Raw genomic sequence first — 27,638 nt, 5'->3', positions numbered from 1 at the left:
TCATCCTTCTACATTTAAAAAAATATATCAATCACATCGACTTTAGTGACAGTGCAACACCTCCCTCTATGCCCATGTGACCTTCAGACAGGACAAAATGTCACACTATGGCCCCTGAGCATCTTTTACTGATTGGTATCATTGGTTTAAGACAATATGCACATTTCACCTTTTCCCCTTGCTTTGGATTGTCTTCCCTGTGGATAAATATCCTGTGAATCGTATTTTGAGATAACTCTGAACCATTAAGAACACCTTTCAGCCACAGTTCTAAAACAGCTGACTGAGGAATTCTGGGAGTTGAAGTCCACACTGTCTTGGGCTATAGTCCTGAAGCTACAATTATCTTTCCCCCAGGATACTTAGCCAGTGAACATAAAGGAATGAATACTTACCTTTAACACAGGTCAGGACTTCTTCTTGAAGGCGGCAGGTTTCATCAGCGGCACAAGAGTGGGCCTCACATAGGAGCCCTTTACCGGGGACGCAAGTACATTTTTCCTGGCAGGTATTCAGCAGAAAAGTCTCATGAGGCTGGTAGGAAGAAACAGAGATTTTCAGAATTACAGTATAGACATATATTGACTTTGGGATGTAAATTTTATTTAATTATATTATTTATTTGAATTTATTGAATGGCATGGTGGCCTAGAGGTGGAGTTCTTGCCTCATAGTCAGGAGGCTCTGAGTTCAATTCTAGGTGGCAGCAGATATTCCTCTCTTATTTTTGTATTATTATTTTCTTTGAGTTTATTTATGACCTTAGATTGCAAAGATCCCCAATAGAATGTTAGTCAGATTATCATATTTCCCAATGGATTCATTTAGACATTGTCAATTTAGAAGTAATATCCATGGAAATAATCACCAGTAGTATAGCAGGAAAAAGAATGCTTTAGATACTTATTCAGTGTTTGATGGAAATATTTGTGGTTTGAAGCCATTTTGCACAATTTAAAACCTCAACTGTATAACACAATACTGAAAGAATAAAGTGAAAGGAAGTTCACCAGTAAGAACTTTTTAAAATAATGATCATGAAAAATAATATGTTTCTATATACATGGACATATATCTCTGGTACTGGATGAAGGTAGCCTGCATGTAGTCCTCGCCTTAAAACCATTTGCTTAGTGATTATTCAAACATACAACAGCATTAGAAAAAAAGGGACTCCTGAACTGTTTTCAAACTTATGACTTTTGCAGCATATTTATAATTGCGGCATCCCCATGGTCACATGATCAAAATTTGTGCCCTTAGCAACTGGTATAAAAGAAGCATTCTCCCTTGATTATCATTTGTAACCTTCCCAGCTGGCATCTGACAAAGAAAGTCAATGGGGGAAACCAGATTTTCCTAGTGATACCATGCTTTACTTAACCAATGTGGCCAAAGAGGTTACAAAATAGGCACAAATCCCATAACAACTGTTATCACTTAGCAGCAGAAATTGTGTTTGTAAGGTGAAGACTATCTATATATTTGCTAACCTTATAGTCGTGTCCATCTTGGGAACAGCCACAAGTTTCCACAGAAACACAGGAAAGGCCATCAAAGAAGAAGCTGGCATCGCACTGGCATCCTTTTGCACAGGTTTCCGGGCATGGATCAGGGTTATTGATCTTGGCACAACTAGTGGGGCACAGGTTAGCACAGACCCTGTAGTGGCTATTGACTGGGCAGCTTGGAACTACATTGGAAAAAATAAATATTGATACGGTGGTTCACTAACAAAAGGGCGAATGACAAAATCGCGCCCGACTAAACCACGGTGATAAAACCGCGTGTTCTAAAGCGCTCCAACGAATGAGCGCTGAATCGCACCAACAACAGCGCGGAGACAGAAGCGCGCTGTAAAACTAAACCTAAAACTAAAACTAAACCTAATCCCTAACGCTAAACGTAACGCTAAACGTAACGCTAAACCTAACCCTTAACCTAACCCTAAACCTAAAGCTAACCCTAAAGCTAACCATTAACCTAAACCTAACCCTTAACCTAACCCTAAACCTAACCCTAAACCTAATCCTAAACCTAACCCTAAAGCTAACCCTAAACCTAACCCTTACCTTAAGTTAAATCGGCTTTCTGTCTCCGCGCTATTGTAAAGCGCCCTTCTGTCTCCGCATTGTTCTCTCTGCACTGTTGTCGCCGCAGTGATGACATCGTGGTTTTAGCGACGCGGTTTAGTCGGGCGCGGTTTTGACGTTCGCCCTTTTGTCGGGTCATGGATACGGTACATATTAGTTAACATTTCTTGGGTGTTACTCAAGGCAGAGGAAAATGGAATGAAGTGGACATAGCTACCAATTAATTGTACTGTTCAGATTTCCACAGGATTCCCTTTAAGGATCTGAGACATATTTTATATTTTTATTACGAAGGGTTTTTTTGCACTGAGATTTCAATATCAGTTTTCAATGTCAGCAGACATGAGCTTTGTCCCGCCTTAGAAGCAGCTCTGGACCTATGAACTGAGCTGGCTTTGAAAGCTGAGTTGATTTATGGTTGGAAACAACCTCACACTTTCCAATCAGTCATTCCAGTTATCAGCAAGAAACCCCACATAGTGTTATGTACTTCATATGAATGGCAACAGGAGAGCCTTTAGTGATTTATCTCATGCACTTTTTTAGTAAACTGAAAGTTAAAGAATTTTCACTACTTCAGGATCTGGGGGAAATGTGATCAGAGTATTCATGTGAAGCAATGGTCCCTGCATTCTCACAATAGCCAAAGGGAAGGGGTGGAATGGGTGAGAGGGATCTTTGAGAAGAGAAACTTGCAGGCGGAATTATAGATCCCACAGTGATCCCTGATAAAGATGAACAACCTGTGTTTTCCATTCAAATCTAATAACAACGTAAATAGCTTCATTAATTTATGAGGATACGTACCTGAAGAACAAAGAGCAGCAGTACCGTAGCCATTATCTTTAACACCTCCAAAGACAAAAAGTCCAAATGGAGAGTTCTCGTGTTCCACTAACAGGGCACGATCTGTTATTTCCACATCTTCTTCCGCCCATGAATATTTGGTGCCTGGGATCTGTGTCCACAGGATCGTTCTGCCTTCCATTGTGATCTGACCAGATTCTGACGTTTTGGCTATAATAATGGCGTAATTTGTAAAGTCCTTCATTCCATAAATGTGATACGAGTTGCAATAGCATGTTATGGCAGGGATGTTCATGAGGAAAGAGTTATAGTAATTGACTCCTCTTTTGGCACCAGTGAAAAAAAACAAAACTTGGATTCTAGCATCAGCAGAGATAAAAAGTGGTTGAGAGGTCAGGATCTCAAGTTGAACCACTTCTCCAGCCACCAGAGTACGAGATTCTTTCCTGGAGCTGGATTGATATTTGAGTAAAGTGTTCTCTGCAGAAACAATATAGGCAATATCAAATTTTGTCTGGAAAGAAAGAGGAGGGACGATGAAGGTGGTTCCCCAGCTCTGAACTGGCAGGAGCTGCTCAACAACATGATCACAGTATGTGAACTTGGAAACACAGGTATGTCCACTCAAGACAGCCACAGGTTTGGTCGATTCAATCCTGGTGCCTGATAAATCTTCTGTGCTTTGCAGCTGAATTGCTCCAAAGGCCTCGAGATCAGTCATCAAGATGGACCCAGGACCATAAACCTTACTTTTGTATGTCACAGTGCCTTTCATGTGGATGGTCACTTTTGTGAGAACCTCATGGGCTATGATAGCGAATTCTTTTGTGCCATTTCCTGTGGGGGTGACCACATAATATAACTGTCCCAGTTGGTGGATGGGATAGGTGATTGTTCCCTCACTTGTAGAAGGCAAGTAGTTGTAGGAGATGACAGAAATGTCTTGGTCAGCTTCGATCAGCACCGCCTTATTAAATTTGTCACTCCCCTCCATTGCTAAGGACTGTGGTAATGGAATGGAAACGACTTCTCCGTCATTGATGGTTTTTTGTAGTATTGTATTGCTTGTTGACACCTTAATATTTGTCACAAAAGTATATCCAGAGATGTACAGCTCAAGCTTTTGAGTAGATTGCAAAGAGTTGTAATTTTGCATGAAAGCAGTAAGAAAACTCTTCCCCCGGGAACTTAAATGACAACTTCCTGAAAAAAAAGAAGGACTCTTAGGAGAGGATAGATCTCATCATACATTAAATTGGAATACTTCTTCATCTTTATTCTTGTTTCTGGTTGTCAGAAAATCATAAGAGCCATTGGCATCTTCAGATATTTAACCCCTAAGTGAAAATATTACCGTTTTATCACTCCATCACCTGCTTCTCCCCCTTCTACATTTAAAAAAATATATCAATCACATCGACTTTGGTGACAGTACAACACCTCCCTCTATGCCCATGTCGCCTTCAGAAAGGACAAAATGTTACACTATGGCCCCTGAGCATCTTTTACTGATTGGTATCATTGGTTTAAGACAATATGCACATTTCACCTTTTCCCCTTTGTTTGGTTTGTCTTCCCTGTGGATAAATATCCTGAGAATCGTATTTTGAGATAACTCTGAACCATTAAGAACCCCTTTCAGCCACCGTTCTGAAACAGCTGACTGAGGAATTCTGGGAGTTGAAGTCCACACTGTCTTGGGCTATAGTCCTCAAGCTACAATTATCTTTCCCCAAGGATACTTAGCCAGTGAACATAAAGGAATGAATACTTACCCTTAACACAGGTCAGGACTCCTTCTTGAAGGCGGCAGGTTTCATCAGCGGCACAAGAGTGGGCCTCACATAGGAGCCCTTTACCGGGGATGCAAGTACATTTTTCCTGGCAGGTATTCAGCAGAAAAGTCTCATGGGGCTGGTAGGAAGAAACAGAGCTTTTCGGAATTACAATATAGACATATATAGACTTTGGGATATAAATTTTATTTAATTATATTATTTATGTGAATTTATTGAATGGCATGGTGGCCTAGAGGTGGAGTTCTTGCCTCACAGTCAGGAGGCTCTGAGTTCAATTCTAGGTAGCAGCAGATATTCCTCCCTTATTTTCTTATTATTATTTTCTTTGAGTTCTTTTAGCTTTTAAAAAGGGGACATTTTTGCAAAATGTCATAAGAGAAAAAAAATGTCTCTGGATTTCTAATTTCCGTATAAATTCATGAAGATGCTGTCAATTTAGAAGAAATATTCAGGGAAATAATCACCAGTAGGTACGTATATGAAGAAAATAATACTTTAGATACTTCTTCAGAATTTGACATAACCATTTCTGGTTTTAAGCTACTCGGAATGCTTTAAAACCACAGCCACATAACATAATACTGAAAATACTTCTTTTTCTGAAAGAAGAAACTGAACTTGCGAACAAACTGATTTTTTTTAGTTCATCACTAAGAAAAATCAGAATATTGATCATGAAAAACCATAGGTTTTCATATACATGCACATATATCTCTTGTGCTGGATAAATATAGCCTGCATGTAGTCCTCGATTTAAAACCATTTGCTTAGTGATTATTCAAACATACAACAGCATTAGAAAAAAAGGGACTCCTGAGCTGTTTTCAAACTTATGACTGGTGCAGAATATTCATAATTGCGGCATCCCCATGGTCACATGATCAAAATTTGTGCCCTTAGCAACTGGCATAAAAGAAGCATTCTCCCTTGATTATCATTTGTAACCTTCCCAGCTGGCAGCTGACAAGCAAAGTGAATGGGAGAAGCCAGATTTTCCTAGTGATGCCATGCTTCACTTAACCAATGTGGCCAAAGAGGTTGCAAAATAGTCACAACTCCCATAACAACTGTCCTCACTTAACAGCAGAAATTGTGTTTGTAAGGTGAAGACTATCTATATATTTGCTAACCTCATAGTCGTGTCCATCTTGGGAACAGCCACAGGTTTCCACAGAAACACAGGAAAGGCCATCAAAGAAGAAACCGGCATCGCACTGGCATCCTTTTGCACAGGTGTCCGGGCATGGATCAGGGTTATTGATCTTGGCACAACTAGTGGGGCACAGGTTGGCACAGACCCGGTAGTGGCTATTGACTGGGCAGCTTGGAACTACATTGGAAAAAATAAATATTGATACGGTACATATTAGTTGACATTTCTTGGGTGTTACTCAAGGCAGAGGAAAATGGAATGAAGTGGACGTAGCTACCCATTGATTGTACTGTTCAGATTTCCACAGGATTCCCTTTAAGGATCTGAGACACATTTTATATTTTTATTACAAAGGGTTTTTTTACACTGAGATTTCAATATCCGTTTTCAATGTCAGCAGACATGAGCTTTGTCCCACCTTAGAAGCAGCTCTGGACCTATGAACTGAGCTGGCTTTGAAAGCTGAGTTGATTTATGGTTGGAAACACCTTCCACACTTTCCAATCAGTCATTCCAGTTCTCAGCAAGAAACCCCACATAGTGTAATGTACTTCATATGAATGGCAAGAGGAGAGTCTTTAGTGATTTATCTCATGCATTTTTTTAGTAGACTGAAAGTTAAAGAATTTTCATTACTTCAGGATCTGGGGGAAATGAGATTAGAGTATTCATGTGAAGCAATGGTCCCTGCCTTCTCACAATAGCCAGAAGGGGTGGAATGGGTGAGAGGGATCTTTGAGAAGAGAAACTTGCAGGCAGAATTATAGATCCCACAGTGATCCCTGATAAAGATGAACAACCTGTGTGTCCATTCAAATCTATTAACAACATAAACAGCTTCATCAATTTATGAGGATACTTACCTGAAGAACAAAGAGCAGCAGTACCATAGCCATTATCTTTAACAACTCCAAAGACAAAAAGTCCAAATGGAGCGTTCGCATGTTCCACTGACAGGGCACGATCTGTTATCTCCACGTCTTTTTCAGCCCATGAATATTTGGAGTCTGGGATCTGTGTCCAACTTATCATTCTGCCTTCCATTGTGATCCTACCAGATTCTGAGGATTTGGCTATAATCATGGCATGATTTGTGAAGTTTTTGATTCCATAAATGTGGTACGAATTGCAATAGCATGTTATGGCAGGGATGTTCATGAGGAAAGGGTCATAGGAATCATCTCCTCTTTTGGCACCAGTAAAAAAAAACACGACTTGGATTCTAGCATCAGCAGAGATAAAAAGTGGTTGAGAGGCGGGGATCTCAAGTTGAACCACTTCTCCAGCCACCAGAGTACGAGATTCTTTCCTGGAGCTGGATTGATATTTGAGTAAAGTGTTCTCTGCAGAAACAATATAGGCAATATCAAATTTTGTCTGGAAAGAAAGAGGAGGGACGATGAAGGTGGTTCCCCAGCTCTGAACTGGCAGGAGCTGCTCAACAACATGATCACAGTATGTGAACTTGGAAACACAGGTATGTCCACTCAAGACAGCCACAGGTTTAGTCGATTCGATCCTGGTGCCTGATAAATCTTCTGTGCTTTGCAGCTGAATTGCTTCAAAGGCCTCGAGGTCAGTCATCAAGATGGACCCAGGACCATAAACCTTGCTTTTGTATGTCACAGTGCCTTTCAGGTGGATGGTCACTTTTGTGAGAACCGCATGGGCTATGATAGCAAATTCTTTTGTGCCATTTCTTATAGGGGTGACCACATAATATAACTGTCCCAGCTGCTGGATGGGATAGGTGATTGTTCCCTCACTTGTAAAAGGCAAGTAGTTGTAGGAGATGACAGAAATGTCTTGGTCAGCTTCGATCAGCACCGCCTTATTAAATTTGTCACTCCCCACCATTGCTAAGGACTGTGGTAATGGAATGGAAATGACTTCTCCTTCATTGATGGTTTTGTGCAGTATTGTATTGCTTGTCAACACTGCAATATTTGTCACAAAATTATATCCAGAGATGTACAGCTCAAGCTTTTGAGTAGGTTGTCCAGACTTGTGATTTTGCATGAAGGCAGTAACAAAACTCTTCCCCCGGGAACTTAAATGACATGTTCCTGAAAAAAAAGAAGGACTCTTAGGAGAGGATAGATCTCGTCATTCATTAAATTAGAATACTTCCCCATCTTTATTCTTGTTTCTGGTTGTCAGAAAGTCAAGAATAAAGCCAGGTACATAAGAACCATTGGCAACTTCAGATATCTAACCCCTAGGTGAAAATGGTACCGTTTTATCACTCCAACACCCGCTTCTCCCCTTCTACATTTAAATATATATATCAATCACATCAACTTTGGTGACAGTGCAACACCTCCCTCTATGCCCATGTCACCTTCCGACAGGACAAAATGTCACACTATGGCATCTTTTACTGATTGGTATCATTGGTTTAAGCCAATATGCACATTTCACCTTTTCCCCTTGGTTTGGATTGTCTTCCCTGTGGATAAATATCCTGAGATTCGTATTTTAAGATAACTCTGAACCATTAAGAACACCTTTCAGCCACCGTTCTGAAATAGCTGACTGAGGAATTCTGGGAGTTGAAGTCCACACTGTCTTGGGCTATATTCCTCAAGCTACAATTATCTTTCCCCAAGTATACTTAGCCAGTGAACATAAAGGAATGAATACTAACCCTTAACACAAGTCAGGACTCCTTCTTGAAGGCGGCAGGTTTCATCAGCGGCACAAGAGTGGGCCTCACATAGGAGCCCTTTACCGGGGACGCAAGTACATTTTTCCTGGCAGGTATTCAGCAGAACAGTCTCATGGGGCTGGTAGGAAGAAACAGAGATTTTCAGAATTACAATATAGACATATATTGACTTTGGGATATAAACTTTATTTAATTATATTATTTATTTGAATTTATTGAATGGCATGGTGGCCTAGAGGTGGAGTTCTTTCCTCATAGTCAGGAGGTTCTGAGATCAATTCTAGGTGGCAGCAGATATTCCTCCCTTATTTTCTTATTATTATTTTCTTTGAGTTCTTTTAGCTTTTAAAAAGGTGACGTTTTTACAAAATGTCATAACAGAAAAAAAATGTGTCTGATTTTCTAATTTCCCAATAAATTCCTTTAGATGCTGTCAATTTAGAAGAAATATTCAGGGAAATAATCACCAGTAGGTACGTATATCAAGAAAATAATACTTTAGATACTTCTTCAGAATTTGACATAACCATTTCTGGTTTTAAGCTACTCGGAATACTTTAAAACCTCAGCCACATAACATAATACTGAAAATACTTCTTTTTGTGAAATAACAAACTGAACTTGTGAACAGACTGTTTTTTTTAGTTCATCACTAAGAAAAATCAGAAAATTGAGCATGAAAAACCATAGGTTTCCACATACATGCACATATATCTCTTGTGTTGGATGAATGTAGCCTGCATGTAGTCCTCGACTTAAAACCATTTGCTTAGTGATTATTCAAATATACAACAGCATTAGAAAAAAAAGGGACTCCCAACCTGTTTTCAAACTTATGACTGTTGCAGCATATTCATAATTGCGGCATCCCCATGGTCACATCATCAAAATTTGTGCCCTTAGCAACTGGTATAAAAGAAGCATTCTCCCTTGATTATCATTTGTAACGTTCCCAGCTGGCAGCTGACAAAGAAAGTCAATGGGGGAAGCCAAATTTTCCTAGTGATGCCATGCTTCACTTAACCAATGTGGCCAAACAGGTTGCAAAATAGGCACAAGTCCCATAACAACTGTCATCACTTAGCAGCAGAAATTGTGTTTGTAAGGTGAAGACTATCTATATATTTGCTAACCTCATAGTCGTATCCATCTTGGGAACAGCCACAGGTTTCCACAGAAACACAGGAAAGGCCATCAAAGAAGAAACCAGCATCGCACTGGCATCCTTTTGCACAGGTGTCCGGGCATGGATCAGGGTTATTGATCTTGGCACAACTAGTGGGGCACAGGTTGGCACAGACCCGGTAGTGGCTATTGACTGGGCAGCTTGGAACTACATTGGAAAATATAAATATTGATACGGTACATATTACTTGACATTTCTTGAGTGTTACTGAAGGCAGAGGAAAATGGAATGAAGTGGACATAGCTACCCATTGATTGTACTGCTCAGATTTCCACAGGATTCCCTCTAAGGATCTGAGACACATTTTATATTTTTTATTACAAAGGGTTTTCTTGCACTGGATTTCAATATTAGTTTTCAATGTCAGCAGACATGAGCTTTGTCCCACCTACGAGCAGCTCTGGACCTATGAGCTGAGCTGGCTTTGAAAGCTGAGTTGATTTACGGTTGGAAACACCCTCACACTTTCCAATCAGTCATTCCAGTTCTCAACAAGAAACCCCACATAGTGTAATGTACTTCATATGAATGGCAACAGGAGAGCCTTTAGTGATTTATCTTAGGCAGTATTTTAGTATACTGAAAGTTAAAAAAAATTCATTACTTCAGGATCTGGGGGGAATGGCATCAGAGTATTCATGTGAAGCAATGGTCCCTGAATTCTCACAATATCCAGAGGGAAGGGGTGGAATGGGTGAGAGGGATCTTTGAGAAAAGAAACTTGCACGCAGAATTATATATCCCAAAGTGATCCCTGATAAAGATGAACCACCTGTGTGTTCATTTAATTCTAATAAAAACGTAAATAGCTTCATCAGGGGTGTTATGAGGATAGTTACCTGAAGAACAAAGAGCAGCAGTACCGTAGCCATTATCTTTAACAACTCCAAAGACAAAAAGTCCAAATGGAGCATTCGCGTGTTCCACTGACAGGGCACGATCTGTTATCTCCACATCTTCTTCAGCCCATGAATATTTGGTGCCTGGGATCTGTGTCCACCGGATTGTCCTGCCTTCCATTGTGATCCTACCAGATTCTGAGGATTTGGCTATAATCACGGCATGATTTGTGAAGTTTTTCATTCCATAAAAGCGGTATGAATTGCAATAGCATGTTATGGCAGGAATGTTCATGAGGAAAGGGTCATAGGAATGGTCTCCTCTTTTAGCACCAGTAAAAAAAAACACAACTTGGATTCTAGCATCAGCAGAGATAAAAAGTGGTTGAGAGGCCGGGATCTCAAGTTGAACCACTTCTCCAGCCACCAGAGTACGAGATTCGTTCTTGGAGCTGGAGTGATATTTGAGTAAAGTGTTCTCTGCAGAAACAATATATGCAATATCAAATTTTGTCTGGAAAGAAAGAGGAGGGACGATGAAGGTAGTTCCCCAGCTCTGAACTGGCAGGAGCTGCTCAACAACATGATCACAGTATGTGAACTTGGAAACACAGGTATGTCCACTCAAGACAGCCACAGGTTTGGTCGATTCAATCCTGGTGCCTGATAAATCTTCTGTGCTTTGCAGTTGAATTGCTCCAAAGGCCTCGAGATCAGTCATCAAGATGGACCCAGGACCATAAACCTTACTTTTGTATGTCACAGTGCCTTTTAGGTGGATGGTCACTTTTGTGAGAACCTCATGGGCTATGATAGCGAATTCTTTTGTGCCACTTCCTGTGGGGGTGACCACATAATATAACTGTCCCAGCTGGTGGATGGGATAGGTGATTGTTCCCTCACTTGTAAAAGGCAAGTAATTGTAGGAGATGACAGAAATGTCTTGGTCAGCTTCGATCAGCACCGCCTTATTAAATTTGTCACTCCCCACCATTGCTAAGGACTGTGGTAATGGAATGGAAATGACTTCTCCTTCATTGATGGTTTTGTGTAGTATTGTAGTGCTTGTTGACACTGTAATATTTGTCACAAAATTATATCCAGAGATGTACAGCTCAAGCTTTTGAGTAGGTTCCCCAGACTTGTGATTTTGCATGAAGGCAGTAACGAAACTCTTGCCCCGGGAACTTAAATGACAACTTCCTGAAAAGAAAGAAGGACTCTTAGGAGAGGATAGATCTCATCATACATTAAATTAGAATACTTCCCCATCTTTATTCTTGTTTCTGGTTGTCAGAAAGTCAAGAATAAAGCCAGGTACATAAGAACCATTGGCAACTTCAGATATCTAACCCCTAGGTGAAAATATTACCATTTTATCACTCCATCACCCGCTGCTCCCCCTTCTACATTTAAAAAAAATATATAAATCACATCAACTTTAGTGACTGTGTAACACCTCCCTCTATGCCCATGTGGCCTTCAGACAGGACAAAATGTCACACTATGGCCCCTGAGCATCTTTTACTGATTGGTATCATTGGTTTAAGCCAATATGCACATTTCAACTTTTCCCTTTTGTTTGGATAGTTTTCCTTGTGGCTTTGAAAGCTGAGTTGATTTATGATTGGAAACCCCTCACACTTTCCAATCAGTCATTCCTGTTCTCAGCAAGAAACCCCACATAGTGTAATGCACTTCATATGAATGGCAACAGGAGAGTCTTTAGTGATTTATCTCATGCACATTTTTAGTAAACTGAAAGTTAAAGAATTTTCATTACTTCAGGATCTGGGGGGAATGGGATCAGAGTATTCATGTGAAGCAATTGTCCTGCATTCTCACAATAGCCAGAGGGAAGGGGTGGAATGGGTGAGAGAGATCTTTGAGAAGAGAAACTTGCAGGCGGAATTATAGACCCCAAAGTGATCCCTGATAAAGATGAACAACCTCTGTGTCCATTCAATTCTAATAACAACGTAAATAGCTTCATCAATTTATGAGGATACTTACCTGAAGAACAAAGAGCAGCAGTGCCGTAGCCATCAGATTTACCACCTCCAAAGAGAAAAAGTCCAAATGGAGTGTTCTCGTGTTCCACTGACAGGGCACGATCTGTTATATCCACATCTTCTTCAGCCCATGAATATTTGGTCCCTGGGATCTGTGTCCACCGGATCGTCCTGCCTTCCATTGTGATCCTACCAGATTCTGAGGATTTGGCTATAATCATGGCATGATTAGTAAAGTTTTTCATTCCATAAATGCGGTATGAATTGCAATAGCATGTTATGGCAGGGATGTTCATGAGGAAAGGGTCATAGTAATTGTCTCCTGTTTTAGCACCAGTAAAAAAAAACACGACTTGGATTCTAGCCTCAGCAGAGATAAAAAGTGGTTGAGAGGCCGGGATCTCAAGTTGAACCACTTCTCCAGCCACCAGAGTACGAGATTCTTTCCTGGAGCTGGATTGATATTTTAGTAAAGTGTTCTCTGCAGAAACAATATACGCAATATCAAATTTTGTCTGGAAAGAAAGAGGAGGCACGATGAAGGTGGTTCCCCAGCTCTGAACTGGCAGAAGCTGCTCAACAACATGATCACAGGCTGTGAACTTGGAAACACAGGTATGTCCACTCAAGACAGCCACAGATTTGGTTGATTCAATCCTGGTGCCTGATAAATCTTCTGTGCTTTGCAGCTGAATTGCTTCAAAGGCCTTGAGGTCAGTCATCAAGATGGATCCAGGACCATAAACCTTGCTTTTGTATCTCACAGTGCCTTTCAGGTGGATGGTCACTTTTGTGAGATCCTCATGGGCTATGATAGCGAATTCTTTTGTGCCATTTCTTATGGGGGTGACCACATAATATAACTGTCCCAGCTGCTGGATGGGATAGGTAATTGTTCCCTCACTTGTAGAAGGCAAGTAGTTGTAGGAGATGACAGAAATGTCTTGGTCAGCTTCGATCAGCACCGCCTTATTAAATTTGTCACTCCCCACCATTGTTAAGGTCTGTGGTAATTGAATGGAAATGACTTCTCCTTCATTGATGGTTTTGTGCAATATTGTATTGCTTGTTGACACCTTAATATTTGTCACAAAATTATATCCAGAGATGTACAGCTCAAGCTTTTGAGTAGGTTGCCCAGACTTGTGATTTTGCATGAAGGCAGTAACAAAACTCTTCCCCCGGGAACTTAAATGACAAGTTCCTGAAAAAAAGAAGGACTCGTAGGAGTGGATAGATCCCACTTTTTTATTAAATTAGGTTACTTTCCTCTTTGGATTTGACTCTGTTAAACTTACCATTTCTATGTGGCCACCTCAGATGACCGACTGATCCTAACAACTTGAGGATGATAGATAAAGACTGATCATAAAGATTGGGCTTAAATAAAACTTAATGATAATTCCCACATGAGCATAGCCTATTTTGGGAAACTGGTATAATAAAACGGTTTGCTTTTGCAGAACAATTTATCAAGACTTTCGCTCATCCACTGCTCTAAAGCATCCTGGTGGTTCTTTAAAGGAGCAAGTATTATTTTAAAAAAATACATTTTTGGTCTGAATGGACTGCATGGTTGGACAGCAGTTTTTTTGAGTTCGCACAAGGAAGAAGGAAACTTCAGATCGCTCTTCACAATGCTGTGCTTTCTAAATGAATCAACAAATTTAAACCTGGATTATTATTATTATTTTTTTAATGAAATTCTGGATAGAAAATGAGGGCCACTCAATATAAAATTTGTAATCCATTCTGTGTGTGTGTGCGTGTGTGCGCATGCGCGCATGCGTATGTATCTATGTATGGGATGCAGTGGTTCAGTGGCTAATACGCTGAGCTTGTCAATCAGAACAGTCAACAGTTTGGCAGTTTGAATCCCGAGTGCTGCGTAACAGAGTGAGCTCCCATTACTTGTCCCAGCTTCTGCAACCTAGCAGTTCGAAAGCACATAAAAATGGAAGTAGAAAAATAGGAACCACCTTGAGGGGAAGGTAACAGAGTTCTGTGCACCTTCAGCATTTAGTCATGCAGGCCACATGACCACGGAGACATCTTTTGACAGTGCTTTGAAACAGAGATGAGCACCGCCCCCTAGAGTCAGGAACAACTCGAACATATGTTCGAAGGGAACCTTTACCTTTTCATGTATGTATGTATGTATGTATGTATGTATGTATGTATGTATGTATGTATGTATGTAACTAAAAGCCTTAACTAAAAGCATTTTATTTAGGAAACTAGGACTGTCCAAATTATTTGCTACATTGTAAAAAAAGTACTTTTGTATTATTGCTATTCCCAAACTTCAACTAAAAAGTAAGCTGTTGAAACTTGGAAAAGCTCTGAAATGTATATTTACCTAATATACCTATTCTGACATTTTTCCTTGCAAATGTTTTTTTTTAAACTTTTATTCAAAATATATTTCTTTTAAAAAATCCTTATGTTTACATGTTACTGGATGTCTAATTTTTCATGATGTAACTGGACAGACGACTTTTCATAATTCAATCAACTTTTACTTTGAAGTATCTTTCTTGTGCAAACCGTAAAAACAAATGTAAATCTATGTTCCAGGTTCTCTCTTTAATAATAATAATAATAATAATAATAATAATAATAATAATAATCATAAATTATGAATTAAATGGTCTTCCTGTCTCGGTATTTAATTGAGGTCCATCACACCGAGGCAGGAACCCAGAGCCAACATTTGGCCATCAAAAAGAACCACAGCCAATATTTATTCAATAGATAAGAAGGGGTTGTAATTTTTCCTGATCAAGTACATTTAAATGCTTGAGGACTTATGGCAAACCTGTCAAAAAATTGAAAAATGTCGAACTTGACACTGCAGTGTCAAAATGCCTCCCTCAAACAACAGAGACAATTTCCCACCCCACCCCGACCCCCATCTAGGCTATCCTACTGGGAGGCAGGGCCAAGGCTGGGCCTGAAGTAGAGATCTGGGCCTCAACTTCAATTCTAGTGTCTATGGAGATTCTCAATTATCCAGGTCATGGTTGTCCCAAATGTGTGTTCCAAAGGCAACTGGATTTAATTTTTTTCCTTGAAAACATTTCACTTCTCATCCAAGAAGCTTCTTCCGTTCTGACTGAAGGTTGCGGAATAGAAAGATTTATGGTGTTTGTAGTTATCTGGATGTTACATTTTCAAGGAGAAAAAAAAAAACCCAAGAAAGTTGGCTTTTTAAAAGCACCTTTGGCTCTAGTACCCCTCAAAAAAGGCTGCCTTAGGGAACAGCGCAATTTTCCATGCTGCTTAGGGCTCCCCAGGAGCTTACCTGAGGGGAAAGGTGAGCACATTGTTTACCTTTAGGTGGTGTTTTCTCTCTTTGGAGAGGCCTCTGCGGCCTAACAGAACCTGCTCCAGGACTCACCAGGCCTTCATTCTCAAAGTGGCTTTGGCGAAGGCTCTGCAGCCTTCAAAACCACACAAAAGTACACCCCGTTCAGAGACTCTCCATTCACCCTCCATTCTCACTTCCACAGCCTCTAAAACCCCTGCGACAAAGGGGCATGCTTGGGGGTTGCGAACTGCCATGTCACCCAAAATGTCACAATGTGTCCCTTTTGACTCATGTGGGAAGCCCCCCCTCCTAGAAGAATGAAATATTTTGGGAAATATTAAAAAGAGGCAGAATATTTCATTTCCCTAAATGAGAAATAGAGAAACATGCACTTAAAAGTGCTGGCTTCCTTCTTTTTTTCCCCATCTTGTTTAACAAACACAATGAATCGTAGATCCTGCCTTCCTTGGGGTTTTAATCCTGTCTTGAATGGATTACCAAATCTGCATTTTTAAAAAGGTGGCCTCCTCAGTTTCCGGGAGGTGTGTGGGAAGACTGAGTCTCCTTTCTGGATTTTAAGAGGACGTTTCTCTATTTCTCATTTAGGGAAGTATAATATTCTGCCTTTTTTAATACTTCCCAAAATATTTCATTCTTCTAGGAGGGGGGCTTCCCCCATCAGAGGTTCACCATCACTGTGCTCGAGGGAGAGTAACTTTAAAACGATCTTGAGGAGAAATAGTTCCAAGCTCAGCATTCCCTCCATATGCAGGCAAATACAGAGACACCCCAAAATTCCTTCCATGCATTTGCAACAACAGAAATATACATCAAACAGTCCAGTTTACTCACCATCGATTTGGGCCAAACCTGCCAAAAGGAGCAGAAGTCTTCTCAGTGCCATACCTACAAAAGGAGAAGAGATTGAGGATTTTTTTTCTCCCTGCACCGACACATCCTGCACCCCCAGATCCACTGGGGAAACAAAGCCCAGCTGTCACCATGCAGAGATCATTAATGTAATTGGCATGAAATTTTAAAGGTGAAACGATAATAATTAGTTTGTGTGCATAGCAAAACTGCCTTGCAGCCTGACACTGGGACACCCATGGAAGATCAGAGAAAATCAAAGTGGTCATTAAGAAATGGCACAAATTTGATAGCAGATCAATAATCAGTCAGTGATATTTAAAGCCACCCCATATGATGACACTGGTATCAATGGGAGGGCAACACAAGGGATGCTAGAAGTTTCTGGAAGGGAAAAGGGTTACATATAGTGTGTTATTAGGCTTTATTATAACACCTTATTTATTATTATTTTATTATATTATTAGTTCATTATAACACCTTATTGAGGGTGTTAGGCAAATCAACCCAGAGATTAAAAAGCCCGCCAAAAGTTAAGGTAGCTGGTGAGGTAAATTTAACCAGCCAATCAGAAATGCCGATGTAATATATGAATTGCATACAATGCCTGTTGTGAGGAGATTTGGTGCGCTTGCTTTAAGGCATTAGTTCTGACCAGAAATAATTTTTTTGAAATGTTCCCACCCATCTTTGTGTGATTATTTGGTATAACTCACACTAGATGAATACATGACCCAACTTTGGTCAAAGCCAATAAATATATGAAAATGCCTCACTGTTGCAGCCTATAGTTAAGGGACTAGTCCTTGTGAGGCTTTTGAGAGAATCTGAATCTGAGTAAGGCTGGGTGAAGTAAGGAAAAATTGATCTCTAGACTCTACTCCTGCCTGCATTAAGCTGACAAAATGCCCCCTTTAATCTATGAGCAGATATGTGTAGGACTGGGCTTTAAGGCCAAATAAGTCATATGTAGGAAAATGTAGCAGGTGCTCTCACAAAATGGCTGCCCTGATGAGTGCATGGGCATCCTTGGCAATTGGAGTTTTGGTCAAAATGTGTTATGACATCATAGCCCTCATGGATGCTTATAGGTGGGTGTTATTGGGCCCAAAATGCTTTTTTTTAATCAAAACAAATCAGTGAACTTTTTTTTATAGAAGCTTAAATAGCTTAAATAATTAGCAAAGTTGGAAAGTAATCCCCAAACTGCATACGGTATTGAATTTTCAGATCCACACAGTATTCATTGTGGGGTTATAAAACAGCTAGTGTCTGATTCAAATTTGTGCTTCGGTTTCAGGAGATAAATCAATTCAATATGTATGTTAGGCATGCACAAAGTCCATGAAATGTTTGAACTCAGTTAAGTGCATTTGATCTGATCTTTTTCTCCCAAATATGTTTTATTTTCATTTTCATTTTCATTTCATACAGTCACATATATACTGTGCATGACCGGGGCCATATAACATTGAACAATAAACACAGCCATCCTTGTCAAAAATACTCCCCAAAATACAAACCCAATATACCACTTCAACCCTCCATACACCCTTTCTTTCACCCCCCTCCAACTTTCCTTTCTCCCCTCCAACATTCCCCTCTCCTACTTCCCCTCCCCCTCTATCACTCCTTTCTCCCAATACACTCCCTCCCTTCCATCTCACCCTCCTTCCGATCCTCTCTCCCACCCTCTCTACCCCTCTTTCTTCTTTCCCTCTGCTCCTCCCTTCGGTGTATTTCTACTATCTATCAATATATTCAGCTTCTTATTTTTACACTAGAATTAAAAAGGCAACAGTATACAAGTGCAATCATATTACTTTAAAATCTGGCACAAACTTGGAGCAAAACCTCATTTGGTAAGGTAGAGCTGTTCTTCACTGCCAATATTTGCCCCCCATAAATTCTAAATTCAAAGAGAAACTGTTCAGAACTGCAAGATGATAAGGGGAAAAACCTGAGATATCTCAAGTATCATATCTTGTTTCGTTTCTGGAAGTCACCTAAGGCTCAATGTGAAGAAGTCTTGCTTACCTTCAGCCCAGGAAATCATCCTTGGTCTGACAGAGAAAGAAGAGAAGGGAGAATTCTTCTCCCTCTATTTTTAATCAGTGGTCATTCTCCTTTTTATAGATGCAGAGTTCAAAACAAGTTATCCAATGAATTTCTGTGGAATTATCAGTCATTCCCCAAGGACTGGGGTTATTACTTGTAAAAATGAAAGGGAAAGCTTGGCCATGACAGTTTGGCCGATTTTTTTTGGCAATGAAATCATGAATTTGAATGAAATCACTTAGCAATTTCCCCCCCAACTATGTGATCAGAAATAAAAATGCTAATCTTCTGACCCATGATAGATAACCATAAGCTAATGAGATTTATATATTACCCAATGTACAATTGGTCCACAGAGTTGCTTAATGATGGCATCTGATATATTTGCTCAAATCAATATTAAAGGGAAACATGCAAAGTACTTTGCAGTTGAATGAATCTGATTTACAAGGGAGGCAAATAAAAATGACAGCAATTATTGTTTGACTCACCCATACCTTGTAAATCCCTCTTGGAATCAACAGCAGCCTTGCAGAAAACAGATAATCAGTAGAAGGTTGTAATAATCGGATGGTAGAGCTATAACAGTGAGGAGAAGCCATAAGGACTGAAGTGCCTCCAATCACGGAGATGTGAGGAATGAAATCAAGCAGAAATTAGCCTACCTCCATTGGAGAATTATGACTGAGAGTTGCTGGCTACTGATTTTTTGTTACCCATTCATGCATGAGGTAACCACAAATTGCACCATGATCTTTGACATCCTATTGATGAGTCCTGTCCTGCCTCTCTTGTTTCTGTTGCCAGCCAGTATTTATCCCCCCCAAATACATACACACACACACACACACACACACACACACACACACACACACACACAGATATAGATATAGATATAGATATAGATATAGATATAGATATAGATATAGATATAGATATAGATATAGATATAGATATAGATATAGATATAGATATAGATATAGATATAGATATATATGGAAAATCTGGTCCCAATTGTGGTCTTAAGTCAAAGACTATCTGTATGATTGCATTGGGGCTTAATGCAGTGGTGAAATTCAATTTCTTTTACTACAGGTTCTGTGGGTGTGGCTTGGTAGGCGTGGCAGGGGAAGGATATTGCAAAATCTCCATTCCCATCTCACTCTGGGGCCAGCCAGAGATGGTATTTGCCAGTTCTCCGAATTACTTCAAAATTTCCGCTGCTGGTCCTCCAGAACCTGTCAGAACCTGCTGAATTTCACACCTAGCTTAATGCATCTGTTTTCACTTTTATTTGGCTTTAAAATGTGAAAAAATGGTCACACCAAAGTTTCAGCAGCTGGTTCCTGAATATATTCCAGAACTACATGAATGGTAGCTTCAAGTTAGGGATTGTCCAGCTTTGTGTTATAGCAAGAAGAGGACATGGGCAAATGAGATTTGGGGCCTTCCCTATTGCTTTGTGCTTCATTTCTAGATAAAAACAACATTAGCTTACAACATTTTTAAAGTATTTCCATTATGTTTTCCTCCAGTTGCTGCCCTCAGGTTCGCCTTAAACAGTGGTGGGATGCTGCCCATTTAACAACCGGTTCGGTGAGCGTGTCCTTTGTGCACATGCATGCTTTGTGTGTGTGCACAGCCCTGAAAATGGAGGGTTTAGAAGCTCAGCTGCTTACCATCCAAGTCAACAATGGTAAATAAAACAGCTGGGGGGGGGAAATCAGCTGTGCTGCGCAATTGAGATGAGCTAGAAAGCAGGAAATAAAGGACAGGATAGAGCAGGCGCTGGCAGGAGGACACAGCTGATCATCAGAGCTACCGGTTCTCCTGAACCGGTCCCAACCAGTAGAATCCCATCCCTGACCTTGAATCCTGTTTGTAGTGATGTCTGAAGAAAAGCCTTGAAACACTGTAAGGCTTTGTCCTGTACATAGCTATGACCTAAATTCAGCTCTGCACAATTTTTATTTAATTGGAAATTCTTTCTTTCAATTGCTACTCTGTTGCTTGCCACCATTTTGTGTCCTTAAAGTAGTCCTATTGGTGCAGATGTTAGAATACAGTATTGCAGGCTAATTTTTCTCACTGCCAACAGTTCGATTCTCACCAGCTCAAAGTTGACTCAGCCTTCCAATGAGGACCCAGATTGTTGGGGGCAATAGATTGACTCTGTAAACCACTTAGAGAGGGCTGTAAAGCACTGTGAAGCGGTATATAAGTCTATGTGCTATTGCTATGTAATTTTAAATTCTATTGCTATTAAAGCTGCATTGTGCTGTTTTTGCACATGATGCATTTTGTACATGTGTTGTGTGTCTTTTGAACATCACTTCATTCATTTAAAGTCATCTATCTCTCTCCAATGTCTGGAGCTTGAGAATAAGGATAGGACAGAATGAGATGGGACAAATTCTGGGATGCCAATCAATGTCCATTTTGGAGAAGCCCCATCATCCATATTTTAAATCAGCTGGCTTCACAGTTCCATGTATCTGTAAGCAATTGTGAGAAGGGCCATAACCATATTACAAAGTTTTTTTTTAAAAAAAATTAAAGTTGGCCTTGCTTTGTAATTGAATATGTATGAGAAACAGTGCTAGAGACAACAGGAATAAATTGTCTCTGGGCGCACTTTTTTTTTTATAGTTGACATAGAAAACAAAACGAAACAGCTATGGTCGGCCAAAATATTTGATGAGTCTATCAGTTCATCTTTGGGGCAACAGCATAATAGATAAAATAAACAGGTAATCCTGACTGTTTTGATTTTTGAGAATTAAGATGTACTACTAACTGTATGTGCAGCAGTGACAAGAAATGTCGTAAAATGGGACCAAACTCATTTTCATCTTTCACTTAGCAACTGAAATTTGGCCTCAATTATGGTTGTAAATCAAGGACTAACTGTATTTAATGGCTGCCAATTATAAGGTGCTAATTTTTAATCTATACTTTTTCAAATCATCTACCAATAAGAAATCCTGAGCACATTTTTCCAATACATAGCTCAATCTATGTTTTTCTGCTGCAGCCTGAGATTTTATTAATATTGCATATTTGATTCTGATTGATTCCACATAAAGAAGCAATGGTCATTGTAGATATTTCTAAACTGTCAAAGAAAAGAAAATAATTTTGGGGATTGCTAGTTGTTTGGATGGAAACTTAAAATCCTTGGGGTGCTGCCCAGACAGATATATTAATGAGTTCCAAGAACAGGAAAATATTTGGAGCTTTTTTGTTTGAAAAAGAAAGTAAAACTGATGCCTAGTTCCTCAAACTTTGCAATCTCCCTTAGGGATAACAACTGTGATATTGTGAAAGCACACAATACTGTGCCTATGATTTTAGCATCTTTAAACAGAAAAATACCAGTTTTCCATTCTGTATCTGATAGTTCCCTCAAAGATCACTTGGTAGAAGCTATAAAGGTAAAGGTAACCCTGCATAAGATAGAGGTTGGAGGCTTGTGGCCTGTTGTTTTCATGACTTTAATCTAGCACTTTCCAGATGGCTTAGACCAGTGTTTTTCAACCTTTTTGTGCAAAGGCACACTTTTTTCATGAAAAAAAATCACAAGGCACACCACCATTAGAAAATGTTAATTTTTTTTAACTCTGTGCCTATATTGACTATATATAAAGTGTTTTTCCCACGGCACACCTTACACTATGTCACGGCACACTAGTGTGCCGCAGCACAGTGGTTGAAAAACACTGGCTTAGACTACAGCTCACATAATCTTCCAGCTTGTCTATTAGGGGAGTTATAGTCCAAAATATCTGGAGGGTGTCCATTTTCCCCTCTGATGAATTGGGGCATCATCCTAATCTAATTAAACATTTCCTGACACCATGGCTAAATTCATCAACAAAGCGGAATTATAGCTCTACAATGTATATCCCATTCTCTGTATCTGTGTTAAGGATATAAACCATGTATCCTCCTTTTATATATTATTTATTTAATTTACATAGCTGTCCATCTCAACCAAGTGATTCTGAACCTGCATTTCTGGTATAAATTCATATACAGAGTTGCTATGGAAATTAACAATTTATTCAAGGTGGAGAAGGTAACAGCAGACAAGGAATGCCAATCAAAACAAAATCCCCCAAAGAAAGGTTGTGCTTTTAACCAGAGTATGCCGAAGAATAATCAAAATTGAGGTCAGAGTTCCAAGACCCAGATCAGGGTTCTCAGCTGATCCAGAGGTCAAACTTTTACAAGTAGAATTCACACAAACCTCACACATGATCCAGAAATTACACAATGAGGAATCATGGCTCAGGGCTTCATCTTAAATCAGGCTGCAGCCATATGCCTTTAATCAAGGGATTTATTCCCTTGCTTGGCAAGGAGCCTTATAGAATATCTCTGTTCTGTTCTCCCTCTACCTGTCTATTAATCACCCTATAGATTTCAGTCCTCCATTAATTGAATGTTGGAAGGAAGAAAAGAAGGACAGTGATTTGGTCTTTTGTGCTAGAGGAGAGGGGAGGATGAGAGAGAATGAGATTACCGGTACATAGGTTAGAATTGGTTGCTGCCTAATTTAGGGAACATATCCATTTGTGTCTCTCAGAAGCCAGGAATGGAATCAAGGAGAACAAGGGCCAGATAAGGGATGGAGAAAATGAAAGGTGATTTTGATGGAATTAAGCAATGTGTTCTGGAAATAGACAAATAAAGCTAAACAAGGGATGTCCAACAGAGTGAATAAATTAAAAGTGATGAAACATTTTGAGAACAAACTAAAGTGAGAACACACTGGGAGAGTATTTTAGAGATATGTATCGGAACAGTAGTGACATTCCTCAAAATAGACTTAAATGCCATGTTAGTTAAGAAAAACAAAATAGACAAATCATAAATGCCATGTGGAACACTGATAAAGCTGCAGGTGTAGAACATTGGTAGGATTCAGTCAGTTCGCACCAATTCGGGATAACCGGTTGTTAACTTTCTAAGCAGTTTGGAGAACCGGTTGTTGGAAGAAATCTCCTTTTGTTTTTTCCCACCTTACAGGGCTAATCATGTAAGGAAGGCAGGAAGGAAACATTCTGGTGTTGTTTCTAGCCGAATCTTTATTGCCCTGCTTACAGAAACTGCCTCTCGGTTAACCCTTATTCCATTGTAACAACTAAGGCGAAGTGCCCAGTGACCTGATTGACATTGAGTTGGCCATGCCCACCCAGTCACATGACCCCTGAGTCACTCCTACCCAGCTGGTCATTTGGGCAGAGTACCAGTTTTTAAATTATTTGAATCCCCCCACTGGTGTAGATGATATAACTGCAGACATGTTAAAATATGGATGTGATTAAACTTCAGAATGGTTAGGCAGCTTTGGTAAACGGTACTATGGTAACCCATATTGTACATATTGTACAAACTCAATCTGCATCAATTGATCAATCAATAAGTATACAGTGTATATGTATGCACACAAACACAGATACCAGCACATAAAACTGCTCAATATCTCTTACTTCATATTAAGATTCCTAGCAGTGCCTTATTCCACCTATAGGTCTTTCTGTGATAATTTTTATATTGAATTTTTCAGTTCTTTTATTAAAAATGTTCACCATTTTTAGGGTCATAGAATTTATTGTCTTCTATTAAAATAGAAATCAAGGCCCTGGTCTCAGGTTGCTGTCGCTAAATACCAGGTCTGTGGTCCATAAAGCTCCCCTCATCCGGGACTTAATATTAGATGAGGGGGCAGACCTGGCATGTATTACTGAAACCTGGCTGGGCCATGAGGGAGGAGTCCCCTCTCAGAAATGTGCCCAGAAGCGTTTCAGGTGCTCCACCAACCACGACACCAGAAAGTGGTGGGGGAGTGGCAATTATTACCCGGGAATCATTAGTTCCTCGCAGTTATATCTGTCCGCCCCGTGCCAACTCAGTGAAGCGGTGGAAGTGATGTGCCAGTGCCTGGAAGCTGTTAGGGTCTGGATGGGAATGAACAAGCTTGCACTCAACCCTGACAAAACTGAGTGGCTATGGGTGTTGCCCCCCAAGGATAGTCCAGATACTCCATCCCTAAGCCTGGGGGGTGAAATCTTACACCCCTCAGAGAGGGCCCGCAACTTTGGTGTCCTCCTATACCCACAGCTGACATTAGAACACCATTTGTCAGCCGTGACCAGGGGAGCTTTTGCCCAGGTTCGCCTGGTGCACCAGTTGCGGCCCTACCTGGACCGGGAGGCACTTCAAATGGTGACTCATGCCCTCGTCACCTCAAGACTCGACTACTGCAACGCGCTCTCCATGGGGCTGTCCCTGAAAAGTGTTCGGAGACTACAACTGGTCCAGAATGCAGCCACACGAGCAATATTGGGTGTACTTTGATACACCCATGTTACACCCATCCTCCGCGAGCTGCACTGGCTCCCGATCGGTCTCTGAACACGCTTCAAGGTGCTGGTTATCACCTTTAAAGCCCTACATGGCGTGGGGCCTGGATACCTATGGGACCGTGTGCTGCCACACACCTCCCAGCGTCCGATAAGATTTTGCAGGATGGGCCTTCTCCGGGTGCCGTCAACTAGACAATGTCATTTGGCAGCTCCTCGGAGGAGGGCCTTCTCTGTAGTTGCTCTGGCTCTATGGAACGATCTACCCCCAGAGATCCGGACCCACCCCACTCTTGCAGCCTTCAAAAAGTCTATTAAGACCTGGCTTTTCCGGCAGGCCTGGGGCTGTTGACCTCTTGAATGAGGTCCAGCCCTACTACGGTTGAGTGTGTGTTGTGTTTTAACCTGCTTTGTCTTCTACTTTTTAAACTTTTTAGTATTTTTAAATTGTCTTTTATGTAAGCCGCCTGGAGTCCTTCGGGATTGGGCGGCATACAAATTTATTAAACTGTTGAAAAATGGAATATTATTATATACTCCGGTTAAGTGTGGCGGTGAATTATTGTCCTGATGAATTAACTCACATAGTGTGACTTTGGTCAAAGTATAAGAAATAGCTGTTGGGTCGTATTTTCAGAGATATTTCCTTATCAGATTCCTTAGTGACTTCAACAATGAAAGAACTTTGAAAAACTTCTATTTCTGGCTCCAGAATTAACATATTCTGCAGATTAGCCTTTTTGAGGTATTTTAGTTTAAAAATTGTTGCCCTATGACCGGGATGGCAAACCTATGGCAAACGTGCCACAGGTGGCATGTGGAGCCGTTTGTCAGAGCATGAAAGGCGTTGACCTGTCAGCTGACTTGAGCCTTTTTTTTTTAGGCCATTTTTCACCCTTCACAGGCTCCAGAGGCTTTATAGGAGCCTGGGGAGGGCGAAAACTGCCTCCCCCCAGAGACTCTCTGGAGGCTTCAGAGCTTCCCTGAAGCCTCCGGAGGGCAAAAAAATGGCCCCACCAGCAAACCGCAAGTTTGGGAATGGACTACTGGTTTGTTCATAGAGTCATTTTTCATCCTCCCGAAGCTTCAGGGAAGCTTCCAGAAGACCCTGAATGCTACGGAGGGCTTAAACCGGCCCTACGAGCAAACCGAAAGTCCGTTCCCGAACTTCCAGTTTGCCGGTATGGCTAGTTTTTTGCACTCCGGAGGGCCTCTGGGTGGGCGGGGGAGGCTGTTTTTGCCCTCCCCAGTCTTCTATAAAGCCTCTGGAGCCTGGGGAGGGTGAAAGAAACATGCAAAAAATGGGGAGACTGCCTGTCATGCACGCATGCACGCTGGGGGGGGGGGTGTCGAGCATTGCATTATGGGTGTGGCATGCCCACGCATGACCCCTCTTCACTCTCCCCACTTATGGCACGCGAGCCAGAAAAGGTTAGCCATTGCTGCCCTATGATGCACCATTTCACTCACTTAATGGTTACAAACAAACCTTTAGAGAGTTTTACTAGTATAAACATTATGAATGATCTCCAGCTCAACTGATTTGCAATGAGATAGGACTTTAGTGTAATCATTTTGTGGTCAGCGTGAGCGACCAAATATCAATTTCCCTGTTTATGACCAATATTTATTGTTTTAAAAAAAGTGGAAAGCAGCATTGATTTATCTAATCCAACTGTCAGGCCCGCAATTATATTCCTTTTAGAATTTTAGCCTGCCACACTTTCTCTTATTTCATTATGCTGTTTCTTTAGTATAGTTGATGGGAGGGGGGAATAGACAGGAGTGAGATTGTGGAAGGTATTGTTTTTCATTCTTTACTAGAAGTCAAGGTCATCTTTTGTCTCTGCACCAGTACACCTGACCAAAAGAAACTGGGTGTGGATGCCAGCGTGGAAGAAGAAGATTGGACCATGTGATGGATTGTAGGTGTGGGGACAAGATCATGAACTTTTAACTGGGTGGAATTCTGATGTCATTTCCAGTATTGGGATTAACACAGATGTGCCTAAAATGTCTCCTTTATTAAATTGGAACTTTAAGGATAGTTTTGCCTTGGTCTCTGATTTAATTCTACATGATACTTGGAACACTGACATTATCCCAATACTCTCTTCAAAATAAATCACCAGCACCCCTCCCTCATGGGGGGGCTGGTGAGGGTTGCTGTGTTCCCAACTGCTGAGCCACCTGGTCAGCGTAAAATATCAGTGAACAATTAGGAATAGCCTTTTGAGATAAGAAGCTGATATGAGATGTTTCTCTACAAATCTTCAAATGTGAAGAGTTTCGCTTTTAAAATTTATTGCCACTGGCAAGAAGCCCAGCCTGTGGGGGATGGAAAGAATTGGAATGAAGGAGCTTATTCTCAACGCGGAGAAAGGATGCCATGAAGATCTGATGAATGGAGGTCCAAGCCACCCTCATGCAGTCAGCTCCGATGGAGATCCCGGACCATTCCGGGCAACTATACAT

The 27,638-nt window shown here is 40.7% G+C and overlaps 2 protein-coding genes across 2 annotated transcripts in view; both read right to left on the bottom strand.

Annotated features, from left to right (window-relative positions):
* LOC148043062 (IgGFc-binding protein-like) overlaps positions 1-19,290 on the bottom strand; it is a 39,907-nt gene extending 20,617 nt beyond the window's left edge. The window contains exons 1-9 of the mRNA XM_087728024.1: positions 19,287-19,290; positions 16,720-16,773; positions 12,559-13,761; positions 10,546-11,748; positions 9,654-9,853; positions 8,500-8,638; positions 6,716-7,918; positions 5,830-6,029; positions 4,676-4,814 (exon numbers count right to left, since the gene is read on the bottom strand). Coding sequence (XP_087584150.1) covers positions 4,676-4,814; positions 5,830-6,029; positions 6,716-7,918; positions 8,500-8,638; positions 9,654-9,853; positions 10,546-11,748; positions 12,559-13,761; positions 16,720-16,773; positions 19,287-19,290 — 4,345 coding nt within the window. The remainder of the gene's footprint in view (positions 1-4,675; positions 4,815-5,829; positions 6,030-6,715; positions 7,919-8,499; positions 8,639-9,653; positions 9,854-10,545; positions 11,749-12,558; positions 13,762-16,719; positions 16,774-19,286) is intronic.
* LOC148043063 (IgGFc-binding protein-like) lies at positions 32-4,356 on the bottom strand. The gene is made up of 5 exons (XM_087727919.1): positions 4,341-4,356; positions 2,901-4,103; positions 1,494-1,693; positions 396-534; positions 32-81 (listed from the first exon to the last, which is right to left on the bottom strand). The coding sequence occupies exons 1-5, from the start codon at positions 4,354-4,356 to the stop codon at positions 32-34; spliced, it is 1,608 nt and encodes a 535-aa protein (XP_087584045.1).
* Positions 19,291-27,638: the final 8,348 nt, after the last annotated feature.

Source organism: Thamnophis sirtalis, unplaced genomic scaffold, assembly GCF_051295495.1.
Source record: "Thamnophis sirtalis isolate CommonGarterSnake01/CBP01778 unplaced genomic scaffold, rThaSir2_p1.2 scaffold_13, whole genome shotgun sequence".
Taxonomy (NCBI): Eukaryota; Metazoa; Chordata; class Lepidosauria; order Squamata; family Natricidae; genus Thamnophis; species Thamnophis sirtalis.
This window is presented reverse-complemented; position numbering and strand designations above follow the sequence as displayed.